The following is a 21,352-nucleotide window of genomic DNA, read 5'->3' as shown; positions in this document are numbered from 1 at the left end:
CTCAAGATGTGCAAATGCTTAGTGATTGCCTTTGGTGTACTGACACTTGCCAGCGGCTGAGCTGGAGGAATTCCTCAGTGTCAGCCCTTCTGTGCTGGAAGATGCAAAGCAGAGTTTCTTTTCCAGGCATTAATCCCCTGGGAAGAAAATAAATCTGAAAGCTCTTGAAAAGTTGTAGCACAAAGTATTTCTGCTTTTCAGGTTTATTTTTTTAGGGAGTAATTCTGGTGACTAAACATGGATGTCTGACACCCTTTGAGGCCCCTTCGTTTCTGAGATACCCACATGGTACATGATTAACAGATATCACATGAGGAGACCCACTCTGTTCCAGGGAGGCTGTACTCTAGTGTATCTCACAGAGCATCTGGTGCCTGTGGCTGGGCAAATGAATTATGCTCTACCATCAAAATGTTGTGCTGGTTTTGTTAAACAGCTATATACATATAATATATATGTATGTATCTTTAAAATATCCCTTCTGCAGTGGCTGAAGTTGATTTTTGCCCATATTGTGGCTTGGCTGGTCCACAGCAGGAGCAGTTATTTGCACACTCTCCCTAGTGGCTATTTCACAGTGTTGCTTCAACACTATATTCGTTAGTATCATTCATTAGTCTACTTTCCACACTCCCCACCCAAGTTATTACTATTCTTCATGTATAAAAAATCGGGGCTATATCAACACTGGAGCCCTCCAAGCCTTCCTGCAGCATCATCTGAGAAGTCAAGTACCTCTGATAAACCCCCCCCCCCCCCCCCCCCCGGCTTCTTCTATCCCTGATTTACAGTTTCCAAAATCCATTTAGCAGGAGAGAGAATAAACCCACTGTAGGTTTGTTTATCCCCATGCAGTAATGCCTGGAGCACAGGGCATCCTCTCTTCATATTCTTGTACTGCATGATCCAACAGCAAACTCTCTCACAAACCATCTGCAAGGAGACTGATTCTTGACTGCCTGAGAACGGGGAAAAAATTAAGCCAGTTACATTTGCATAGATATAGTGATATATAAGTAAATAACCTATACATTTAGGTCAGACAACTTGGTTTTGTTTGACCAAGGATTTATCCGCTATGTGTGGATTCCTGTTAGGGAACCCAGTCAAGGGATCCTCAGTCCAGCTCATGCATGCTGAGCTGAACCTTTCCATAAAAACCAGTCTGTATATGGAACATCTAATCCATGTCTATAAAAAAGACCTGGTTTTCACATCTTGGTGAGGACAATCTGCTGTAGGAGATGAGGTGAGACCAGTTGGCGTTTGACAGAAAGGAAATCCCCTTTTTATTGCCTCCTTCTTAACTGGGTTAAGTTAATAACTCCAAGGGTGAAAAGTGCTTTTGCTGTTAGCTCTCAATGTAAATAAACCCTGGGTTTGAAGATTTGGCATGCCTGAAGTCCTGGGACACACAGAGGTTTGTTAGCATTTCGGTTCCCTTCTGCAGGACACTATAGATCATGTTTACATTTTCCACTCTTCCTGGAGTATTTATTTTTTAAGAAAACACAAGTTGGGGTTCTCATCTGCTCATGTCTTCAAGTACATAAATCTCCTATAGACTTGTTTATGCAAACCTCTCTGAAAGGGATGAGTGGCCAGGACAGAGGATGTGTTCTATGAAACCATTTTGTCGTCTTTGCTTTCTGCATTTAAAAGTTGCAGCTTGTTGAAACCAGAGAAGAGATTGATTGAGGCTGGGTGAAAGTCTCCTGGGGCAGACGTCCCATCTGCCACTTACAGACCTTTGTGCCATGCCTTGAGCTGTTTGCTGTCTTTCTGCACCTGCATAAAGTGCACTCAGCACTCCTACTGCTTGGTCTTCATGGAAGGGTTAGAGCAAATTAACTGGTTTTTTGGCCTGATTCTTCCCTCAGTCAGTGCTGACCATTTTCATTGTGCTCTCATTGTGAGAACCAAGGCAAGGGGAAGGGCAGAAAATCTTTGGTGGGACACAGGTATGGAGATGGGCCCTGCTACGGAGCTAGCCTGACCTTGACATACGCAGTCTCAGCTTCTCTTCTTAGAAGAGTAAAGCTGATTTTCCTCTTGCCCTTCCCCTAAAAAGTCTCCTTTCTCTTCTGGAGAAAATATGGAGAGAGCAGATTTTCCCTTGTCATTCATGCCTTCTACAGCTCTTTGGAGACAAAGCACCAAGCTGCCCATGGATCTTTCATGGTTTCCATAGGCAAGGACATAACCACAGTTGCTGTCTGTTCCCTTAGAGTGCCGGGTGATGAAGGGGAGCCCTGCGAATGCCACGGGCAGTAAGTCATCTCCCACCCCTCAGAAGAGCTCAGCAAAGAGTCCAGCCCCCATGCGCCGGAGCAAGTCTCCAGCCGATTCAGGTAACCACCAAGATGGTGAGTGATTGTTTTCTGGTGTCTGAATATTAACTGTGCTCAAGAGAAGAACACACACTGTGTGTTGTTGGATACACTGACCTTGGGTGTTTGCATATGAAGCTTTGGCACTTTTTAATAACAAGAAGCTTGTGCTAGTGAACAGAGCTACTTAATATCTATTGGAGAAGCATCTTCTGGTTGGTTAAATGCAGTTGTGGCTTTAGGTCATCTCACCCCCAGTGTCACAGCCTTCTGCCCTAACTGCATTTTAAAAGAAGTATCCATGTCACAGGCAGGAAAACAAGGCCCAGAGTGCTCCAATATGTTCCTTATAGATGCAGACTGATTTAGGAGAAACTCCTGTGCAATGTAAATGTTCATTATTGTGCAAGTCAGAAACGTCTCCTCATCATTATTTAAAGAAGACCAGTGACCTTGCAACGGGAGAGCTGGTCATGGGTTTATTGATGTGATACTGAGACGTTCATTCAGAGGGGAAGGAAAATGGGAATCCTAACCTGCTGCAGCAGCTTACATCATTTGAAATGCCTTCCTCCCTCTTCAGTAGCAACTGAATTAACAATGTGCACACCTGCAGAGCCTGTGAGTTAAAGGCCAGGCTGAATATCACACTTTTGGTAATTGATAGTTTTGGGAGTCATGGAAAGTTTTGGAGTCATGTGGGAGAGGATGGATGACATAAATTGCATTTCAGCTTCTTGGAGCACATTCCATGCTGCATATGAACACCACACAACAGTTGACCATCAGTAGATACTGGATTACTGGATATAAAATTCTCTTGACAGTATTCAGAGAGATTTTCCCCAGGAAGCAATTAATTTGTTTAGGGTCTCTTGATGTTCTTCAGCTACTTAAGAAGATGTGAAATTGGTTGGCACATGCTAAGACTCTGTGATTTTAAAAAAGGTATTTCTCTGTGATTCTGCATTTATAGAGTTTTCCTTCAGGATTCCACTGTTGGCTGTTCTTAAACTAGGGCTTGTAATAACCTATAAAGCTTTTACAATCCCAAATGCGTGGTGAAGTTGTGTAGGTACATTGAAGGCATGATGCAAAATATGTTGTTGATTTAAAAAACCCCAAACCATTCCCATTCAGTGATGTGGGAGTCAGCTCACGTATGAGGTATGAAACAGCATTTGAACCTCCTTCGTAAGCATCAGGTGCTAATTACCACCAGAACTAGAGTTTACTGCACGAACCTATAGTCTAATGTGAAATGACAACTATTGTGTTCCTGATTTTAACTGATTGAATGACTTGCAGGAACCAAACAGTGAGTCATCAGATGCAGTTTAATGAACATGGTTAGTGGAGCCTTTCAGAAGGAGATTAAAACAACCAGCAACGCTGAACAATAGCCAGCTCCTGGAGTTAAGGCCAGTAATGAAGGAGAAATCAGGTTCCTTTAATCCATTTAGACAAGGGTCTTTCTACTTCCTTGTGGTGTCAGTACAGGAAAAAATGGCAGCCTGTCCTGCTTAATGAGAACTACAAACCAGACTGAACTCTGAGCGCTGGAAAGGTAATCACAGACTTGTTTTCTCAGAGCAGAGAAGAAAAGGAATATCATCCTGTGTTCTTGTCCCTTGAATCTGTAATAAAGTGACTGGGTTTACATATTGCTTAAGAATCACTATTTGCATTTAGTTGGATTTTGAAGTTATCACATGAAAAAGGTAAGGAATGTTGAATGAAGCCTGATTAATAAAACATGATCTGACCCTTTTTCTTTTTCCTTTTTCCCAGAATTCTCACCTATTTAATTTGTGAAATGATTCAAAAGCAGTTTTATTTCAAGTATATTAAATATTTTTGCTATGTGTTTGATCTGTACCCATTTGTACCTTTTGTCTTTGCTGTCTTTCACTCTGCTATGGTTGTCATATCAGAACTTGGTGGTTTTTCAATTCTGAGTTGTTAGTTTCTGTTCTTTTCTATGTGGGTTTCTGTGTGGCTTTTTTTCCACCATAGTCTCTAAGGCCTCTGTGACCTATGTGGGCACTGACGTAAATGCACTGATGTAAATGCAGATTCTGAAGTAGATCTCCATGCTGCTTGAGTTGAAGAAGTCTGAACCCTCCCCATTACAAGCACACCAGAAAGGGATGTTATTTTCTTCCATTTCTCATCCTGATTATTCCATTTCCCTGTTCAAGCATATGGGGAAATGGAACATAATGTATCAGCAGCAAAAATGAGCATGCAATGGATTTACATGTGGACAGTGGTCGACATGCATTGCCCACAGAGGCAGCTAAGGCTTAAAGCAGATTGTACATGCACAGCTCTGCCTCACTCCTTGGCAAGAGCTTCAGTGTTGCCAGCAGATAGTGGACAAAAGTAATAAGCTACTGTTACAGCACAGAGAGAACAGGAAAAAAACTGCTTCACAGAGCTTGCTAGTGCTAATTCTGAGGATGTAACATTGACAGCATGCAAACATCACATCCACTTTCCCTTCCGCTCGCTGCAAGGGCTGCTTCTGATCTTCATGTGTCAACATAAATAAAACACATCTTACTGAAAGCTGTGAAAATGCTTTGTGCCCAGCAGCAGCCATCCTCCACACAGGCTGGGGTTGCTGGGGACTTGTGTTTTACTCCAGTCTTCTCCACTGACTCACTCTGTGGCTTTGAGTACATTACTTAAGCTGTTCATGTCTTCTTTCCCAATGGGTCATCCAAGACAGTGATAACCAATCTGTAAATAGAGCTCTGTAATCTACCCATGGAATCATGCACAAGAAAGAGCTTTGAGGCTCTTTATTTGGGGCTTTTTGTGTATTCTGAAAACATTTGGAGACTAATATTGTTAAAACCAAAGCTATTATCCCACAGATTGCCAGAGACAAAAGACATCTCCAGCAGAAGAGTGACTGCACCTTGTGCTCCAGACCTTCAACAGAAGCAAGCCACACTCCAGTAGGGCCACTATCCACACTGCAGTGGATCACAGACTGCTCCAGCAGCCTGCAGACTCTAATACTTTCAATCCTGCTGCAGTAAATTGTTGGTTATGCAGGTGAATGAGTACAACTGTATGGCCTGATGCTGTGTTAGCCATCATCATAGACTGTATAACTTCCCATTTGAGCTGATTTGTCAGCCTGGAAGCTTTCTATGGAGGGATCTCCCTTCTGTGCCAGATATCTCCATTCATCTTTGATATCCTTTGCTCCTTCTGGTTTTGGCCATGGATTTAGTGACCTATGTCTTAAGAAACACAGATCCAGGTATAACTAGCTTTCTGGGAGAGACATAGAGAGTGTACTGCTGTTTGGAGTCCAGTTTCCTGTGATGGCACCCAAAGCTTTGCTCCTGACTGTGGTCTCTGGGGCCACCTCTGCGTCAGAACAACAGCAGAATACAGAAGGAAATATATGTAGCAAGAATGTAGATCTAGCACTGAAAAGGCAGCAGCTTCAAAGCTGCTATCACCAGCTAGGTGTGAACTGTAATGTATTCTTTGACTGTCTTGTTACAGCAGTCCTGGTAGTGAGCCACCTAAGGAGTTGTCAGCTCCCATCCCAAAATAACAAGGATTAACATGGAGCAACAAAGAACACAGAAACAAAATACTGTATTAGAAAACATCAGGACAAAAGGCTGTGCACAGAAGTGCAGCCACACAGAGGGTGTCAGCTCCCGCTGCACTGATTCGAGTTCACTGGTTGAACTGCTTCCGTCTGCCAGAGGTAATCTGCCTCCTGCCTAGATGTGTCATGGCCTCACCGTGAAAAGCTCTGGGCAGCCAGAGCCCTTCAGCTCCAAGGATAGTAAAAAAATGAAGTAGACGTTCTCATCCACAGAAACATGTTAAACACTTTTCTTGTCCCGGTGCTTCTACCTTTTTATTTGCCATACAGCCATTAAATGAATGAAAATGAGTGAATGAGCATTAAATGAATGGATGAAGAATGAAGAAGTGTCTTGCTATAAGCAGATGGTAACAGAGCACAGTCCTTATATTTCCAAGGGGAATCCTTTTTTCCTTCTCTCATTAACCCCAACCTATATATATATATATATATATATATACACATATACACTTTCTCAGCAACACCAGTGTATATCTGTTTTGATTCAGCTATTCCTTCAGACACTGTGTTGATCATTCCATCATGGGGCTGTTTTCACCTCTTGGTTCATTTTGTCTGGAAGGCCCTGGCTTTGCCAATAGTTCCCACTGGACTTCCAATATATCTTTTAGTTTCCCATATCTCTGGTGCTGGAGCTGTGATGCAGTCTTTCATCTATATCCTCCATGTAACTCCCCCAATATGTTGCTTCCAGCAAGGTGTCATTAGCAAAACACAGCAGGGTCTTACTTCTCCCTCTACAGGAATATATCCAAGTGCCTTTCTCTTGTCTGTCTCCCAAATGTTGGCTAGTAGAGCTGAACCAGTTTCTCATATATCAGGTGTGAATTGAGACTGGAAGGGATTGGTGTCTCTGTCTGGTCTTAATTGAGCTTGCTTGGGTTGCTGTGCTTTTGTATGGACTGAACATGCTAAGAAAGACATAGGCAACAGAGAACATACAAAAGAAATTTCCTAAGGTTCAGAAACTGCTTTGGGAGGAAAGGTTGAAGAAAATGGACTGATTCAGCTTAGGGAAAAAGGAAGCTTGAGAAGGGACAATTTAACACCCTTGAAATGCATTTGAAGTATTAAGAAGAGGATAAGGACCAATTTTCCTGTGCTCCTGTCAGGGATAGAGACAGGACATTGGTTTAATCTTTAATAAAAGATGTATGTATCAAATATTAGGAACATCTTTCAATTATAAGCATCTTAATCACTATAGCAGATCTCTCAGGGAGCCTGTGAATCCCTGACAAACCTGGGGCTTTTAAAATACAATATCTCTACTGGGGATGACCCAAATATATTTGATGCCAATTTAGAGCAGAGTTTCAAAGCTTCTATGGTTATCTCTACCTCTATTTTAATTTCTGTGAAAGTCAGCTTTGCTAAATGACACAGCTTAGAGCAATGAAATCCAGACTAAACTACACCTGCAGTATACCATCCTATTCCTTCTCCTAACAGCCCTGATTTGGCTCAGCCCATGAGCAGGGCTCTCAGACACTGCTGCAGGACTTTAATTTCTCCCTCCTCTAATGGATGGGTTTGGGTAGAGGGACAAAAGCATACTCACGAGGCAGCAGCAATTAGCAAAACAGATACAGAACGTCAGTCTGTCCTGACTGCAGATCTGGCTCCCCAGGGTCATTATATATGAATGTGTTAAAAAGGCAGCAGATGTCTTTTGGATTGCACATGAGATAGAGCAGCTTGTTATCCCACTTGTGCTTACTTACGTTCTGCTAGCTGACAACCCACAGTGTGCATCCAGTGGAGAGATCATCCTCACAAAACGTGATGAGAAAAGGGTGCCAGCACTGCAGAGCAAGTGCTTGGAAGTTAGGAGGTGCCTGAGCAAAGGATGCCTGTGCAATCTGAATTCTTCCACTCCTGAATGAACACTACAATGGAGTCTTTATTTTTCCCTCAGGCTTCTCTGTCCTGTGGGCCAGGATGGCTTGTGCTCACTAAATGAGCTGCTATTTCTACATCTGCTTTACACTATCCTTGTTCTGGTTGTTGCCTGTCTTTATTTTCTTAGTGACACTTCAAACCCTGCCCTGGAGACAAAACCATCCACATATTTCATGATTCTTTCTCTCATTCTTGTGACACACGAGCATGTACTCCTCAAAGTAGGAACTCACCTGCAGAACCCTGGGAACCCCAATGGAGCGAGGAATATTAACCTTATGTTGCAAATTGATAGAAAAAGAGGTATCTCCACACATTTTGAGCACTCACTGGGATACTTGGCCCTGCGTTTACCAGTTCTGTTCATTGACAGAAGTGTGAGTTCAATCTCACGTATAGGTCTTGGTGCTTGTCACCGTTGGAAATTCAGGCCCAGAGTCCCAGTCATCCAAGCAAACCTGAGCATCACTCAAGGAATAACTGCACATGAGAAGTTTGGCTAAAATATCCGTGGGAGAAGCAGGCAGAGAATTCCGTTTCCCTGGATCTCTCAGCATCTCAGACATGACATGATGCTATATTCTCTGTCCTCCCTCTCATCTGCTGGGCAAACCTGATTTATCTCCTGACTATAGATTGTCCTGTGCACCGAAGGAGCTAAGGAAAAAGGAAGTGTGCATGTTCATGCAATTAAGGAATGTGTCATAAGCACAAAGGGGCTTTAAAGTAAATTGAGGTTGCAAAACAAATACAATGACATAAATAAGATGCAATACACAAACAATAATGTGGTGAAAAAAAACCAAATCAATTCAAGTGAAAGCTGGTTATACAGAATGGTTTCCAATAGCCAAGCTCACGTGAGATCCTGAGCTACCCAAAGTCATCAGTTACACACCACCCGGGATCTGCCTTCTGCCTCTGCCTATTTTCTTGCATTTGAGTTCAGAAGAAATGTGTGCAAAGCTTGATTATGAACAGTTTTCTTCATTAGCAGACAGAGAGAAAATGAAACTGGGCTTCTTAATCGTTGCTCCTACTGCAAGACTCTTAGTGAGTATTTGTAATGATACACATCCATCTTACTGGGTTTCTGGTTTGAATGTCACATCTGCTGCTTCATTGGTGCTCATCAAATATTAACATCCCTGCTGTAGCACTTAAAAGTCTCATTGTATTAGGGACTTTCTGTCCACCCCTGCAGCAATTACATTTATTTGCTGCACACTGACTGTTAGCTGTTCTTCCAGTCTTCCTGCTTGTGGAAGGGAAACTTGTGTTCTTTGTAGAGTTGCTAAGTGGCATGCTTCATCTTAGGAAGGTTTGCTTCCTGCTTCAGATCAGTGGCAATTGGAAATACATAAAGGAAGAGGCATTTTAGCAATCAGAGGTGGATTCTGGCTAACACAGATCCCATTAGTGCTGCTGTACCTCACATTTTCTTGAACAGAAACCCCAGTCATTGGTGAACAAAAACCCATGAAAAATATCCAAGTTCTTTTTTCTGAATTGCCTTCATTGTATGGCATGTAATGAGTGAGCTCTGCTCTTTCTCCCACCAACCTGGAGGGCAGCTCACTTAGGAGGACTGGAGCAAAGTGAAGAGTGGCATGTCACCATGCTGGGACCACTGTGTAACAGTTTCTGGGTTTCTGTAACTAGTTTTCTCCCCACCAATAAAGAATGATCTGAGTGGAATGGGGAGGTGAAGGGTCACTCTGTTCCCCAATTATCTATAAATCATTATTTCTACCACCTTTTACGAAATACCTATTTCCTCAGTGAGGAGCATTTGTCATGGGAAAAGAGCTACATGTGATGAACAGCCTCCTCTTCCCAATAGCGCGTTCTGCACAGAAATGATAGATACGAAGGCAGAGGGCCCACACCGCCATGAATCTGTTGAGTCTGAGCTTCTATAATATGCCTGCAGCTCCTCCTTTGTCCTGTGGCTTAGAGCATGTTTCTTTACACTTTGAATTCACATGTATGAGCACTACATTTAGGCCAGTGATACTGTGAACTTCAACTATGCCCCTCTTTCTCAGAAGAAGGTAGCAGAGAAGAGGAATGAGGCTGTTTTAGGCATTAAAGCAAGAGTTATGCTGGTTTTGCTGTGAAAAATACAACACTCACAGACCTTCTTCTTACTCTATGGTCCTCTTCTTAGGTCTCCTCCAGACATGCAACTACTTGCTTAATTTTAAGTATCTGATTTGCTTATTCAGCTATTATAATTGAAAGCATAAGTCCCATATGCTGAAATCATCCATCCTCTTGTGCCTGTGCCTTTACAGTTAGAGCAAGGGGATAGAGAGACATTGGGCACTCAGAGAGCAGGGCAAGCTTGGATCATCATACGCTTGTCTTTTTCCCCGTGTGAACCATCAACACAATTGAAAATGCTTTCTTTAAAAGGGGTAGGGATTTGTGGAGTTATCTGGAGTGCTGGCAACGCTACTGCCATTTAAGGAAACAACAGTCAAAATATTTGGGGTTTAGCTTTGTGGTTTGTGCTGTGTATGTTAACATCTGGAGAAGGTTTGGGAAATGTCACTTTCTGTAGACTTGATTGGAATATGTAGTTTAATGCTCATAAGGCCTTCAGCTTGCTGCTGCTTGGACTGCAAAAACAAAAGGCTAAAAAAGACAATATACTTGGACAGAGCCAGCATGAGTTTGAACCTCCTTCCTTTAAGTAATGCTGCTTGTGCTGGTGGAGCTGTGTGTTTACAACCCCTGATAACAAGGGGTCTGTATCCTGGAGTTGATACACAACCTATGAATGACCAAGTTCACTATGTGTAAGTACATCCTTATGAAATCTGTATCGTGACATCTGGCAGTTAGCAAAGATACCAGCTCACTCCAAAGAACATCAGCGGTAGGAAAAACTTTATTTATACTTGTTCCATTTTGTTTCCCTTCTTTTTTCTGCATAATATACTATTTACTTTTTAGTCCAAACAACTCTTCCAAAAGCCATTTGGTTTAAATAAATCATATATATTCTTTTAATGGAGAGTAACTGTACTTTCTTCAAAGCAACACGAACAAACAAATCAACCCAAAAGGGCAGATTTTGATCTCTGCAAGAGGATCCTTGCTTGATGTGATTCTCCTGTTCCTCCCCCTGATGGACCATATTCACTTGTGGGGTGCAGGCAGTGGAGGAATACCAGAGCCAGCTCTGGTCTCTCCCCAGAGAGGTGAACAGGGCCATGTCACTCTGTGCTTACACCAGGGCTTCAGAAGGGCTCTTTTGGTCATTTAATCCCAGCCACAGCTAACTGCATCCAGGGCATTCCAGGCAGCTGTTTGTCTAATTTGTAATGTGTATATTTGACATCTAACATTTCTTGTGTAGGATCCAGGATATCTGCAGCCTCTGGTTTCCAGTCATGCCTTTAAATGCCATGTGGTTTCAATTGTATTACACAGTTTGAGAACACAGAACTTGTCTTTCTGTTTTTCTGGTGATGTGTGTCTTGGATCAATTTGGTGAATAGTTGTAGTGTAAAATATCACTCCATCAATATATTTTGTATTTCACTGTATTTTAGAGTTTATTATCCTGAACAACTGAATGCCTTAAAATGGGTGAATAGCCATGGTGTGTGCTTGGGGTTTTTTTCTCCTGCCTAACATGAATAAACTAGCATTTCTGTGTTAAATGTTTGGATACCTTCCATCTCCCCAAAGGAGAAAGAAGATCTTCCTCTTGCTTGTCTGATTGCTAGCTTCTGTCTTGTTTTCTGACAGCAAATGGGACCTCAAGCAGTCAGCTGTCTACACCCAAATCAAAGCAGTCCCCAATCTCCACACCAACCAGCCCAGGGAGCCTCCGTAAGCACAAGGTATTACGTTTCTTATACCTTACTACATCTGTTTCTTCTTTAGTCTACTCAGATTTGTATGACATTTAATTCATGGCCATATTCTCTGGAAGCACAACTCCTTATGTTGGGACAGTGGAGAATTTGACCTATTATCTAAAAGGGTTGTCACTGTGGGCTCTAACAAGATGGGGAACAACAAATCATTGGCCTGTTTCTTCCACTGGAGTTACTAATGTGTGTTGGAGATAATCCATATGGATTGGAAGAGATTACTTAACCCTGAGCTTGTATCACCATTTGAGAAAGTTCACAAGTTATTAATGGATATGATCTTCATACAAATCCTCCTCTCTTGAAATGCCTTAAGGGTTGGCAAATCTGGTCCATTAAACAGCAGAAGAAATGCAAATGTTACTGCAGCTCTGAGACATCACTTTAATGATGCTTCTCAAGGATCTTTGTTTTAATTATTTAAGGCCATGCTCTGTTTTACAGGAAACAAGTGACTTTTACAGCTGGGGTAGCAATTGTGTTCTGGTGTGGTAGCTGTTTTTCCTGGTAACAAACAGGGTGTCTACCAGGTAGCATGGCAGCCTAGCAGAGATCAGTAAACCTGTGCTGCCTCATAGATAATTCAGAGCACAGAGGAGTCAGTGGGAGGAATACCTGAAAGTCCAGAGGATTACACCTCTAACATGTAAGATTTTGTATTGCAGACCTTTGGACATGGGGTTGAATGGTACTGGGGGAGCCTGAGGTGGACTTTTAGCTTCTGAAAAAGCAGATCTTTAAATTATTCCCAACATGTGGAAAAGCTGTAGTAGTTAACCCAGCTGTAGTTACTCAGCTTTATTTGACTAACTTTAACAAAATACCTGAATCCAAACAAACTCTGTGTTTTCCTCAGGACTTCACTCTGATCTCAGCTGCTCAGTCCAAGTCTGAGGAAATGCACCAATTTTAACACAATGGGTCCAAGTTGATTATTAATTTATAATTGAGAACAGAATCTGACCCACACTCTGAATTTCAACAGTAGTTCAGCAAAAGTAATGCTGTAAAGCATCCTTTGCTTCTGCCTATTTCAAGAACCTAAAGTACTTTCCAAACACTATCACATTTAGGACTTAGGAGATGAGGATTTGCTTCCTGGAAAAGACAAGTAAAACTCACCTGCTTTAATGCTTTATGTTATATTTTCAGCTGGCTGATTTATGACCTTTCCAGTGAAGCCCTTAGAACATTTGTAATAGATGGTGACTACTGAGGGCAAAGCTAATCCATCGATGAGTTTCTCCACTAACTAAAGCCAAGCAGCAAACACGAATGTAGCATTTTAGGTTACCACAGCATTCATGCATCATTGTCTTTCTTCCAGAAGCAATTTCCTGCTTTATGATGAAATCACTTTTCCTTTTTCCCCTAAAGCTCAAATGATAAATTCTTAGGTTGAGTTCACCACAGAGTCCTATTTTACCTCTTCTTATATCAAGACTGTTGGGAATTTCCTTTCTGTGTATTTGGGCTTTCCTTCATTTTGCTCACATTTTACCTGTGTGTGGGTCAGAGCTCAAAAAGGTCCAAGGAGAGCTTTAGCCCTTGAGCTGGTTGTTTACCTAGTTCCATCCAGAATTTGGAGGAAGTGGAATAAGATGGTTACCCCCGAAAGGAACCTGGAAAAGCTTTACATACAGCATTTGATCCAAATCATAAGTTTGGGATTATTTTATTAACCCATCTAAATGATCATAAAATAAAGACTAAATTGTGGAATGTGTGATTTTTCTAGACACTCATCCTAAGGGTAGCTGTCAAATCAAGGTAAGACACTTTATTCTGGACTTAGGTTCAGAGAGAGCTGTTAATGAAGGGTCCTGCTCTTTCATGCGTGTACTATCATGGATACATTGATTCAGAAGTGACAAAAAAATACTCGCAAACGTGTCACTCAACAGTCTTCTTTCTTCTGGCACCAAGATCCTTTTGCCCTACTGTGCAAGTAACCTGCCTTGGTTTTGGCCGTGAGCTACCTGGAAAACTGGTCAGCCCATCCAGTAACCAGTGCACGAGTCTTCCACCCTGCCCCTATGAACTGCACGGAAGTGAACCATTTGACTGCTTCCTTATGCATGACCAAAGGTGAAACCTGATGGTGTGAGTTAACATTTTCTTCCTTCTCCCTACAGGACTTGTATCTGCCTCTGTCTTTGGATGACTCCGATTCCCTTGGAGATTCCATGTAAAGCGACACGAAGCTAAATGTCCATATTGCAAGCTATGTTTAAGATACAGTAGAGTACTTCTGCCAAAATAAGCAGATAGGTGACTGGTGCTTTCAAATCAAAGGACACACAGTTATATGTCATTTTTTTTCTGTGATTTATCCTCTGTGCCACAAATCAACACCTGCCAGTCTATAGAGATAGAGGGATACCATTCTTCTAAGATACAGGGGTGCAAAATGGACATTGCAAGAAATTTGGGGCCAATACGCCAATGATCCTGTGCATTTCCCATTTGCTTCTATTATTCCTTCTTCTGCTGCAACTGTGTCATTTTCCTAGTGGTAGTAAAATAGCCTCCCTGGAAGTGTGCAAATGGATAGCTTGCTGATGAATTTGCAAGGTCAAGTAGAGCACATAATGTCCTCCACCTCTCCAAACTGCCAACATTTGCCAGCAAACCTGCTCCTCATTTGCAGCCCTGATTTTAGCACCTGCATACTAACTAGTCTTGTTTTTGTTGTTGGAGAGCAGGAAGGGAAATGACTTGCCAGTTTGATGCTTGAGATGCCAGCAGAAGCTTGGATGAGATTAGGAATGATTGCGCAAGATGCTAAGGAAGGTCAGTCCAATAGTGATTGAAATATTGGGATTTTATTTATGACTAAGGAAAAAGAAAGGAAGTCACCTGAGTCGCATGAAGTGGAACACCCTTCATGGATCCAAAGGTACTGCTAGCTGGTAACAATTTGTTATACCTACCCTATGGTATCTCTCTATCTCTGTATCAGTAATGCCTTGTGAACAGCCAACACTGAAAACACTGTGAACATTTGTTTTCAGGTTTGACACCCTACAGGTCACTTTTTATAGCAAAAAAAAAAAATCAATACACTTTTTATACAGGAAAACCTTGTAGCTGTGTTTGGGGAGTAAGGATTCGAGCTCCTTCTTTTGTATAGAAACTGGTGATTTCCTTTGGGTTAAAAAACACGTGCAGAAAAATGTACAAAAAAACCAACCAACAACTGCAGCACAGTAATGCCAACAACTCAGTGTAGAAATCCTGCAATCACTGCCAGAACAGACACACGGGGGGGAGGGAAGGGGAAGGTCAATTCAAAATATTGAATGTTTTGATAGTTTTTGTAATGTTTAGGGCTATGTATTTGGGTTTTTACACTTCAGTATTCCTGACTATGGCCACATTCGCTACTTCTATAACAAATGGGATTTTGTGGGGTTCAAAACCCGTATTTTAAGAAACTCTTCTATCTGACAAAAAGCGAACTTACAGTATTTACAGAAACCTTTTGCTTTTATTAATCAGCAATGACTCCTACAGAATGCAAAGTTCATGTATTCACACAGGGCTGGTGGTTTTTACTATGCCGAAGCTTTGTCCTAGGCTAGCTGGCATTGCCTCCTTTCCTCATGGAATCAGCTTTTGATGAAACTTTACCTAAATGAAATCTGTGCAATCAAATCTTTCTTTGTTGCTCTATTTGCCTGGTTTTTTTTTTATATTGCAACATACACACCTATTCCCTATTGTCTTGCAACCCCTTGTGATTAGAATGGATTATAATGTTGTGATGTTTGATGCTACATGAATGCTGGGTTGTTCCCAAAGCCACTCCACATTTTGTTTGCTTGCATTGCTGGTATGGAACAATCTGTGCAGGCTGCATCTTTAAAGGTTCGTGTGATGATACATTTAAAGCAACTTAAAAAAAAAAGAGATTTATCTGAGAGAGGCCAGGACTGGGAATAATCAAGGGGTCAGAGTTATCATGCACCAAATTTGCACCCAGTAGTCTTAGTGCATGATCATTTACACCCAGAGTTTTGCACAAGAAATCATTTGTTCCCACAAGTAACTTCACTGAATTGAATAACTGACTATGCGACTGCTAAAGGATCATTTCACCTATTGTACATAGAATCCTGGTTTTGGTTCAAAAGCTAAGGGCTCGTGTTGAAGGTTTGTGGGAAAGAGGGTGGTAATGTGGACAAAGCATAGGTGCAGTAGTCAGGACACCTTCATTCAGCCCTTGGCGTTGCTAAATGTAGTGTCTGAATGGGAGCAGGTCTCTTAGTAACCCTGTGCCTCAATCTGTCTGTCTGTCCCTGCAGGGACAACACTGTTCTACCTCACTGGGGGTTGTGAGGCCAAATGTTGGTCAACATTTGTGAAGTGCTTTCAGATCCTCTACCAGAAGGTGCTGAAGTATTCTGGGTGCAGATTTGATTATGGGTGCTATTTTTTGGCCATTTAATCCTGTGGATGCTACTGTAGACACTGGTTATGAGAAAATATGACCTTTTAAGCATAAGGATGTCAAAGGCCGTAGTTATGCTAACAGTATTATTCATCAGAGCTTTTGTCTTAGTAAAGGCTTTAGCAGAATGGATAACTTGACACGCTTTTACCCTCTCCTCTGTTGGTGGAAATCTCAGAGTCCCTCCCCAAGCCCCTGCCTTTCCAGGGACCCTGACTAGTAGTCATGACCCTGCCTGTCAGAGATGATGGACTCGGACTCCAGTCAAAGGTGGTGTCACTTGAATGACACAGGCCATTCCTGTCATTGTCAGCATTAGCATGTCCTGCCACCTTTCCTCTGACTCTCTGCTAAACCAAGAGATCAGCCATGAAATCACATCTAGGTTCTCTTGCTAATTCAGTATGGGACACTGACCACAGATCCACCAGGAAAACCTAAATCCTTGATATCCATAAGCAGACTGAACTGCTAGAACTGATGGTGGTAGAAAAGGAGTGTGAGATGTGTTTTCATGCAGTATCCATGAGTTCAGTTTGTATAAGACGCCGCAGGATCCCAAGGGTTGCATGAACCTTTGGATGGATGGTTGTTGAGGTAGCTGTTGAGAAGTGGTTCCCTTCCTTCCTGTCACAGTAGTGTCTGGTTATTTGAGGATGTTCTTCCTGGTGGAGCGTGCTGAGGAATCACTGAGGCCTTCTTCCTGAGCTGCACCTAGTGACACATCTAAAACCTGATCCTGCTAGAGCTCCCTTGGGAGTGGAGTTCTGTTTGCACGGGGATCATCCTGAGGTGGGGCTGAGCCCAACACTTCCTTCAGGGGATTAGGGGACCTTGAAAAGGCCTAGAAGAAGAAGAAAATAATTGTTCAGTGGGAAAAACAGCCATTCAAACCAGTAGAATCCGCAAAGAAAACAGGGTATGAGGTCAAACTCCCAGGTTTCAAAAAGCAATTTTCTAGGTAGAAATGCCAGGGCAGTAGAAGTCAGTGAGCACTTCAGCTGTAACATATAGTTAAGTCTGTATTAATGCCAATATTGCATGAGTTCTTGTACAGAAATGCATGTGGAATGTTACCTACATTCAAAACTAGTTACCTTTGGCTTTGTAGGATCCCTAACATAGATTTGAATACAAAGAGAAACAATGCACATGCATTGTACCTTAGCCATTTAAATGTAAGGACAGCCCTGATTCAGGAAAGAGCTTAAAGACAAGCTTAAATTTTAGCACATGCTTTACTCCTGCTGAGTTTTCACAAGATACAAGCTTGGGTTTGGTCAGAAAGCTTTCCTGAACTGGAATGAATTAGTAATTACTTTCAATATACTGTAATAATTCCAGACCCTATGCGATCCTGGGGCAGATGACAGTAATTCCACTATATACTCCAGAGTTTACCTTTTATGGTTGTTTCCTTACAAGCACATAAAACTCCACAGGATATGAGGATTTGCAATATTAATTCTGCTATGAAAACCCTGTCTAATTTGCCTCATGAGGCTGCCTTTAGTGTTTTCAGAGACTAACTGAATCACTAAGAGTATCTTGTTTTAAAACAATGCAGTATTTAAAAACAAATTGGAAAGGCTCTTAAAGTAGTAGGGTTTTGTTTCTTTGAAATCTGCCTTTATTCAGTATCCAGTATATTATAACAAATGTACATAATACAGTAAAAATACCTGGCACATGATCATTAGGAAGGAATTAGAGCAATCCTACAAGCATAGACCAATGTATTTAGTATTCGTACATTCCAGTGATGGTCTTGACTGTAGAAGATCAGGGCGATACAGGAAAATCTTCAGCCTTAGGATTTTTGTCACTTGTAAAGCATTTATAATCCTGAAGTTTCTGGGTTAAAGCCTCATCTGTTGTAAGATTTGGAGCTATTTCAGTTCCACCAGCTAAAGAGCCAGCCAAGACTCTACACGTTGAAGTCATCTTGAGAGAGTTTAGTAATAGGATTTGACGTTGGTCCACTCTGCAGTGGGAGGTGGGAATAGCTTTTGTCCACCATTGTCTGTGTTTCCTGTATCTGTGCATTGTTCACAATTTTCTCAGGAGCTAGAAACACTAATTTGGTTATTTTCATAGAAAACAGAAAAAATCATTCTGCTTAGAAAACAGCTTTAGAAAACAGAAAAAGTCATACATTTCTCTTGTATTTAGCTAAACCCACACGTCTGCATGCTCAAAAAAGCACACACAGTTCAGCTGTTATTTCTCATTTGCTTGGACAGTCCTTTTGAAGGGGAAAAAAGGGAGGTAGGACCAAGAATTGTGGCAAACAGCATAGCTGTGTAACACCCAGGCATGTTTAACAGGAAATAATTGCATGGAAGTGTTAGTTTCTCTTTATGGATACTGATGGTATTGTCTAGGACGCCTTATGTTTGCTTTTTCATGCCTTTGAGGTCAGTGCTGGTTTTCCTGCTACTTCACAGAACCCCTTGTGAAATTGCTCTGTTAGGCCATACTGAATCCCTGCACAGACACTATTCCCTGTGTGACAGCCATCCCTGGAAGCTGCATCCTCTCTGCAGGGTCATGGTATGGACTTTACAGTATGAGACTATTGGAGTGAATGCACAGGTGTATTTTGTCATTGACTTCAGTGGCACCCCACATCCGTTCAAGGCAACTGGGGAGTTGTCTTTTACTATGGTAGAGGCAGAAGCATTTTTAGAGAAAGAAAGACAAAATGGCCAAGTAAAGCAAGCATAAAATTAGTCCAGGAAGTGTCTCCTCAAGCTAAGACAATCCACAACCAGAGAAAAGCTCTATAGAGGTGTGTTCACCACACACAAGGTACCGATTGTGACCAGGACAGAACAAAACAGCCTTTTTTTCTGGTGGTGACTTAGGCTCAAAGTTACTTTTCTGGTTGCTGATGGAAGCAGGCTGGAGCAGTATTTGGCACTGTTGAGCTTCTTTGTGGAAGCAAATGGATGGCACAAGATGAAGGTCTTTTTCTATCTATCTAAATAAGGAGTCCATGCCACAGGACTAATGCTTCATACAGAATACCTAGAAGAGATCCAGCTTGGTGTGATGAGACCAAGAAGGTTAAGACTTTAAGTGCCTTCCAACATGCTTTGGGCTTCAGAAATTAAACTATGCATTTGCCCAACAAGGTCCCCTTGACGAAAGGGGAAAGGACAGACTTTGATTCTTGACATATTTAGCTCATCTCACAGTTATTCAACCAGCTCTTGAAAATTACTGTCTCCAGAATCACAGGTTTCTGGCTGATGCCTCTGTCCCAGCTGTATGAATCTGAGCAGCCTCTCCACGGCACCTCAGGAAATGTGAAAGCTGAGTATTGTGTCTCACAGTGCAGCTACTGCTCCCTGACTGTGGAGTGAACTGGGCTGGGGTCTGGGCACTGGTTATCGGTTCTGTTTCTCAAATACTCTTCACACTCCTCTCTTACTCCTAGCTTTAGACCTGGTGTCTCTCATTCTGGGTGCCTGCAGGTGAAAGGCTGTGGCCAGCAACGTGTATAGACTCCGCATTTTGTTTTGTTTCCTATGGAACAGATCTGGTCATCTCATGTTTGTCAGAAGGTTGGGGCCAAGCTGACAAAAGCCGTATGTTTTAACAGGAAGAGGGGAGATGCTCAGAGATGGTACATGGGTGGATGGAAAGGCTTTTTTCAGCGATGCCATTGCATAGCTGCTCTGACCAAATCCCAGTGGCAGGGTAGGGTATGAGTACCCTGCAGATGAAAATGCAGAGCTTTGCGGTCACAGACCACTAGCCGCCCCTCAGGACACTCTGTTTAGAGAAGGTTAGAAACACTGATGCCAATTTTAGGCCAATAGATGAGCTGCTTAACAAAAGAGAATCAAACCTAGTGAATTCAGCGGTGGGATTTCAGAGCTATTGGTCTTTGGTGTGACTTCTTACAGATCAGTTCTCCTTGTGCCATGGTGTCCCAACGCATAAAGAGCTGATCACAGTACTAGCCTCCATCTGTAAAGTGCTTTGAGATAAGCTGATAAAAAGAGCTATGGAAGAGCTTGCTTTTAAGATTTATTCATTACTTAGCAAAGTCTGTGAACCTTACAGAAGCAAACTATGGTCCGTTGTCTTTGGCAAGTCTTCTCAGGAGCTCCGGCACCGAAAACTATGCTGTAAAAATGCTTTGTTATTTTACAAGTGGTGAAAGACACACACATCATTTTTAGTTCCCCAAAACCTAGGGAGGAGCCAGCAACACCCCTGAGAGCAAGGCCATATCCACTTCCAGCAGCCCAGCGCTCTCATCTGGAGATGCCACCTCTGGCCTGAATCCAGACCTTTGCTGCCCCTCTTTTTGTTACACGTACGTGTACATAACAGGGCCATTTCGTGTTACCCTTCAGACTGTGGGCCTTGTGTTTGTAAATGACGAGTAAATCTAATTATTTCAGTGGCCTTCTACCAGGCAAACAGTGGGCCTGTTGTTGAAAGCTTTCTTGTTTAGGAAGTGTTCATGGCCAGATGGCTACATGGGAAAGAGCTGCCTTTCAGTTTCATTGCTTCATGCACTTAGTTGAACTAACCTATTCTGGCTCTTGCTCTGTATCTCAATGAACTGTAACTCAGGACTCTGGAGCCAGTTTGGAGTTTCCCTATGTCTGACAGTTTATCACTCAAACAACTGAAGGAGGAGGATGCCCAAAGAGAATTAACAAATCTCTGCAGTAATTAGAGTCTCTCGGCTGAAAGAAAGTTGGCATCACAAGAGAAAGATGCCGTGATGGCCAGTGTCATGGGAAACAAGGAAACAGGCTTGTTTCTAAGAGGAATGGTAGGGGGCATTTGTTAGGAGACATTTACTGAAGAATGAAATGAGCTTCAACTTCTCAGAAAATCAAATGGAAAGAAGAGGATGAGGCAGAGCACTGGAAATGTCAGTGCCATTGATGTGTGGGAATAACAAAAGACAAAAGCCACAGAATTCCAGGGACAATCAAAAGGGGAGGCTGGGGCTAGCTGAGGATCTGCAGCTGGGTTCTGGACAGAAAAGCAGCAGGGGACCCTGGCTGTGTGTGGAGAGAGCTATTGGCCCTGCAGGTATCTAAGTGGATGTAGGCTATCTGCCACAGCAGTGTTCCCTGCTCTCCATGGCAGAAATAAGGTCACT

At 42.3% G+C, this 21,352-nt stretch overlaps 1 protein-coding gene across 2 annotated transcripts in view; it reads left to right on the top strand.

Moving 5' to 3' along the window:
* DCX (doublecortin) overlaps nt 1-13,957 on the top strand; it is a gene marked incomplete at its 3' end in the record, with an annotated part of 67,001 nt that extends 53,044 nt beyond the window's left edge. Inside the window, exons 4-6 of one of the 2 annotated variants that reach the window (XM_080625090.1) lie at nt 2,229-2,366; nt 11,638-11,732; nt 13,901-13,957. In XM_080625090.1, the coding sequence (XP_080481216.1) occupies nt 2,229-2,366; nt 11,638-11,732; nt 13,901-13,957 (290 nt within the window). The remainder of the gene's footprint in view (nt 1-2,228; nt 2,367-11,637; nt 11,733-13,900) is intronic. The other variant, XM_080625091.1, reaches the window with a different exon arrangement.
* Nucleotides 13,958-21,352: the final 7,395 nt, after the last annotated feature.

Source organism: Psittacula echo (genome assembly GCF_963264785.1).
Source record: "Psittacula echo genome assembly, chromosome: 8".
In the NCBI taxonomy this organism is placed as follows: Eukaryota; Metazoa; Chordata; class Aves; order Psittaciformes; family Psittacidae; genus Psittacula; species Psittacula echo.
Note: the sequence above shows the minus strand (reverse complement) of the source record. Positions and strands in the feature narration are given on the sequence as shown.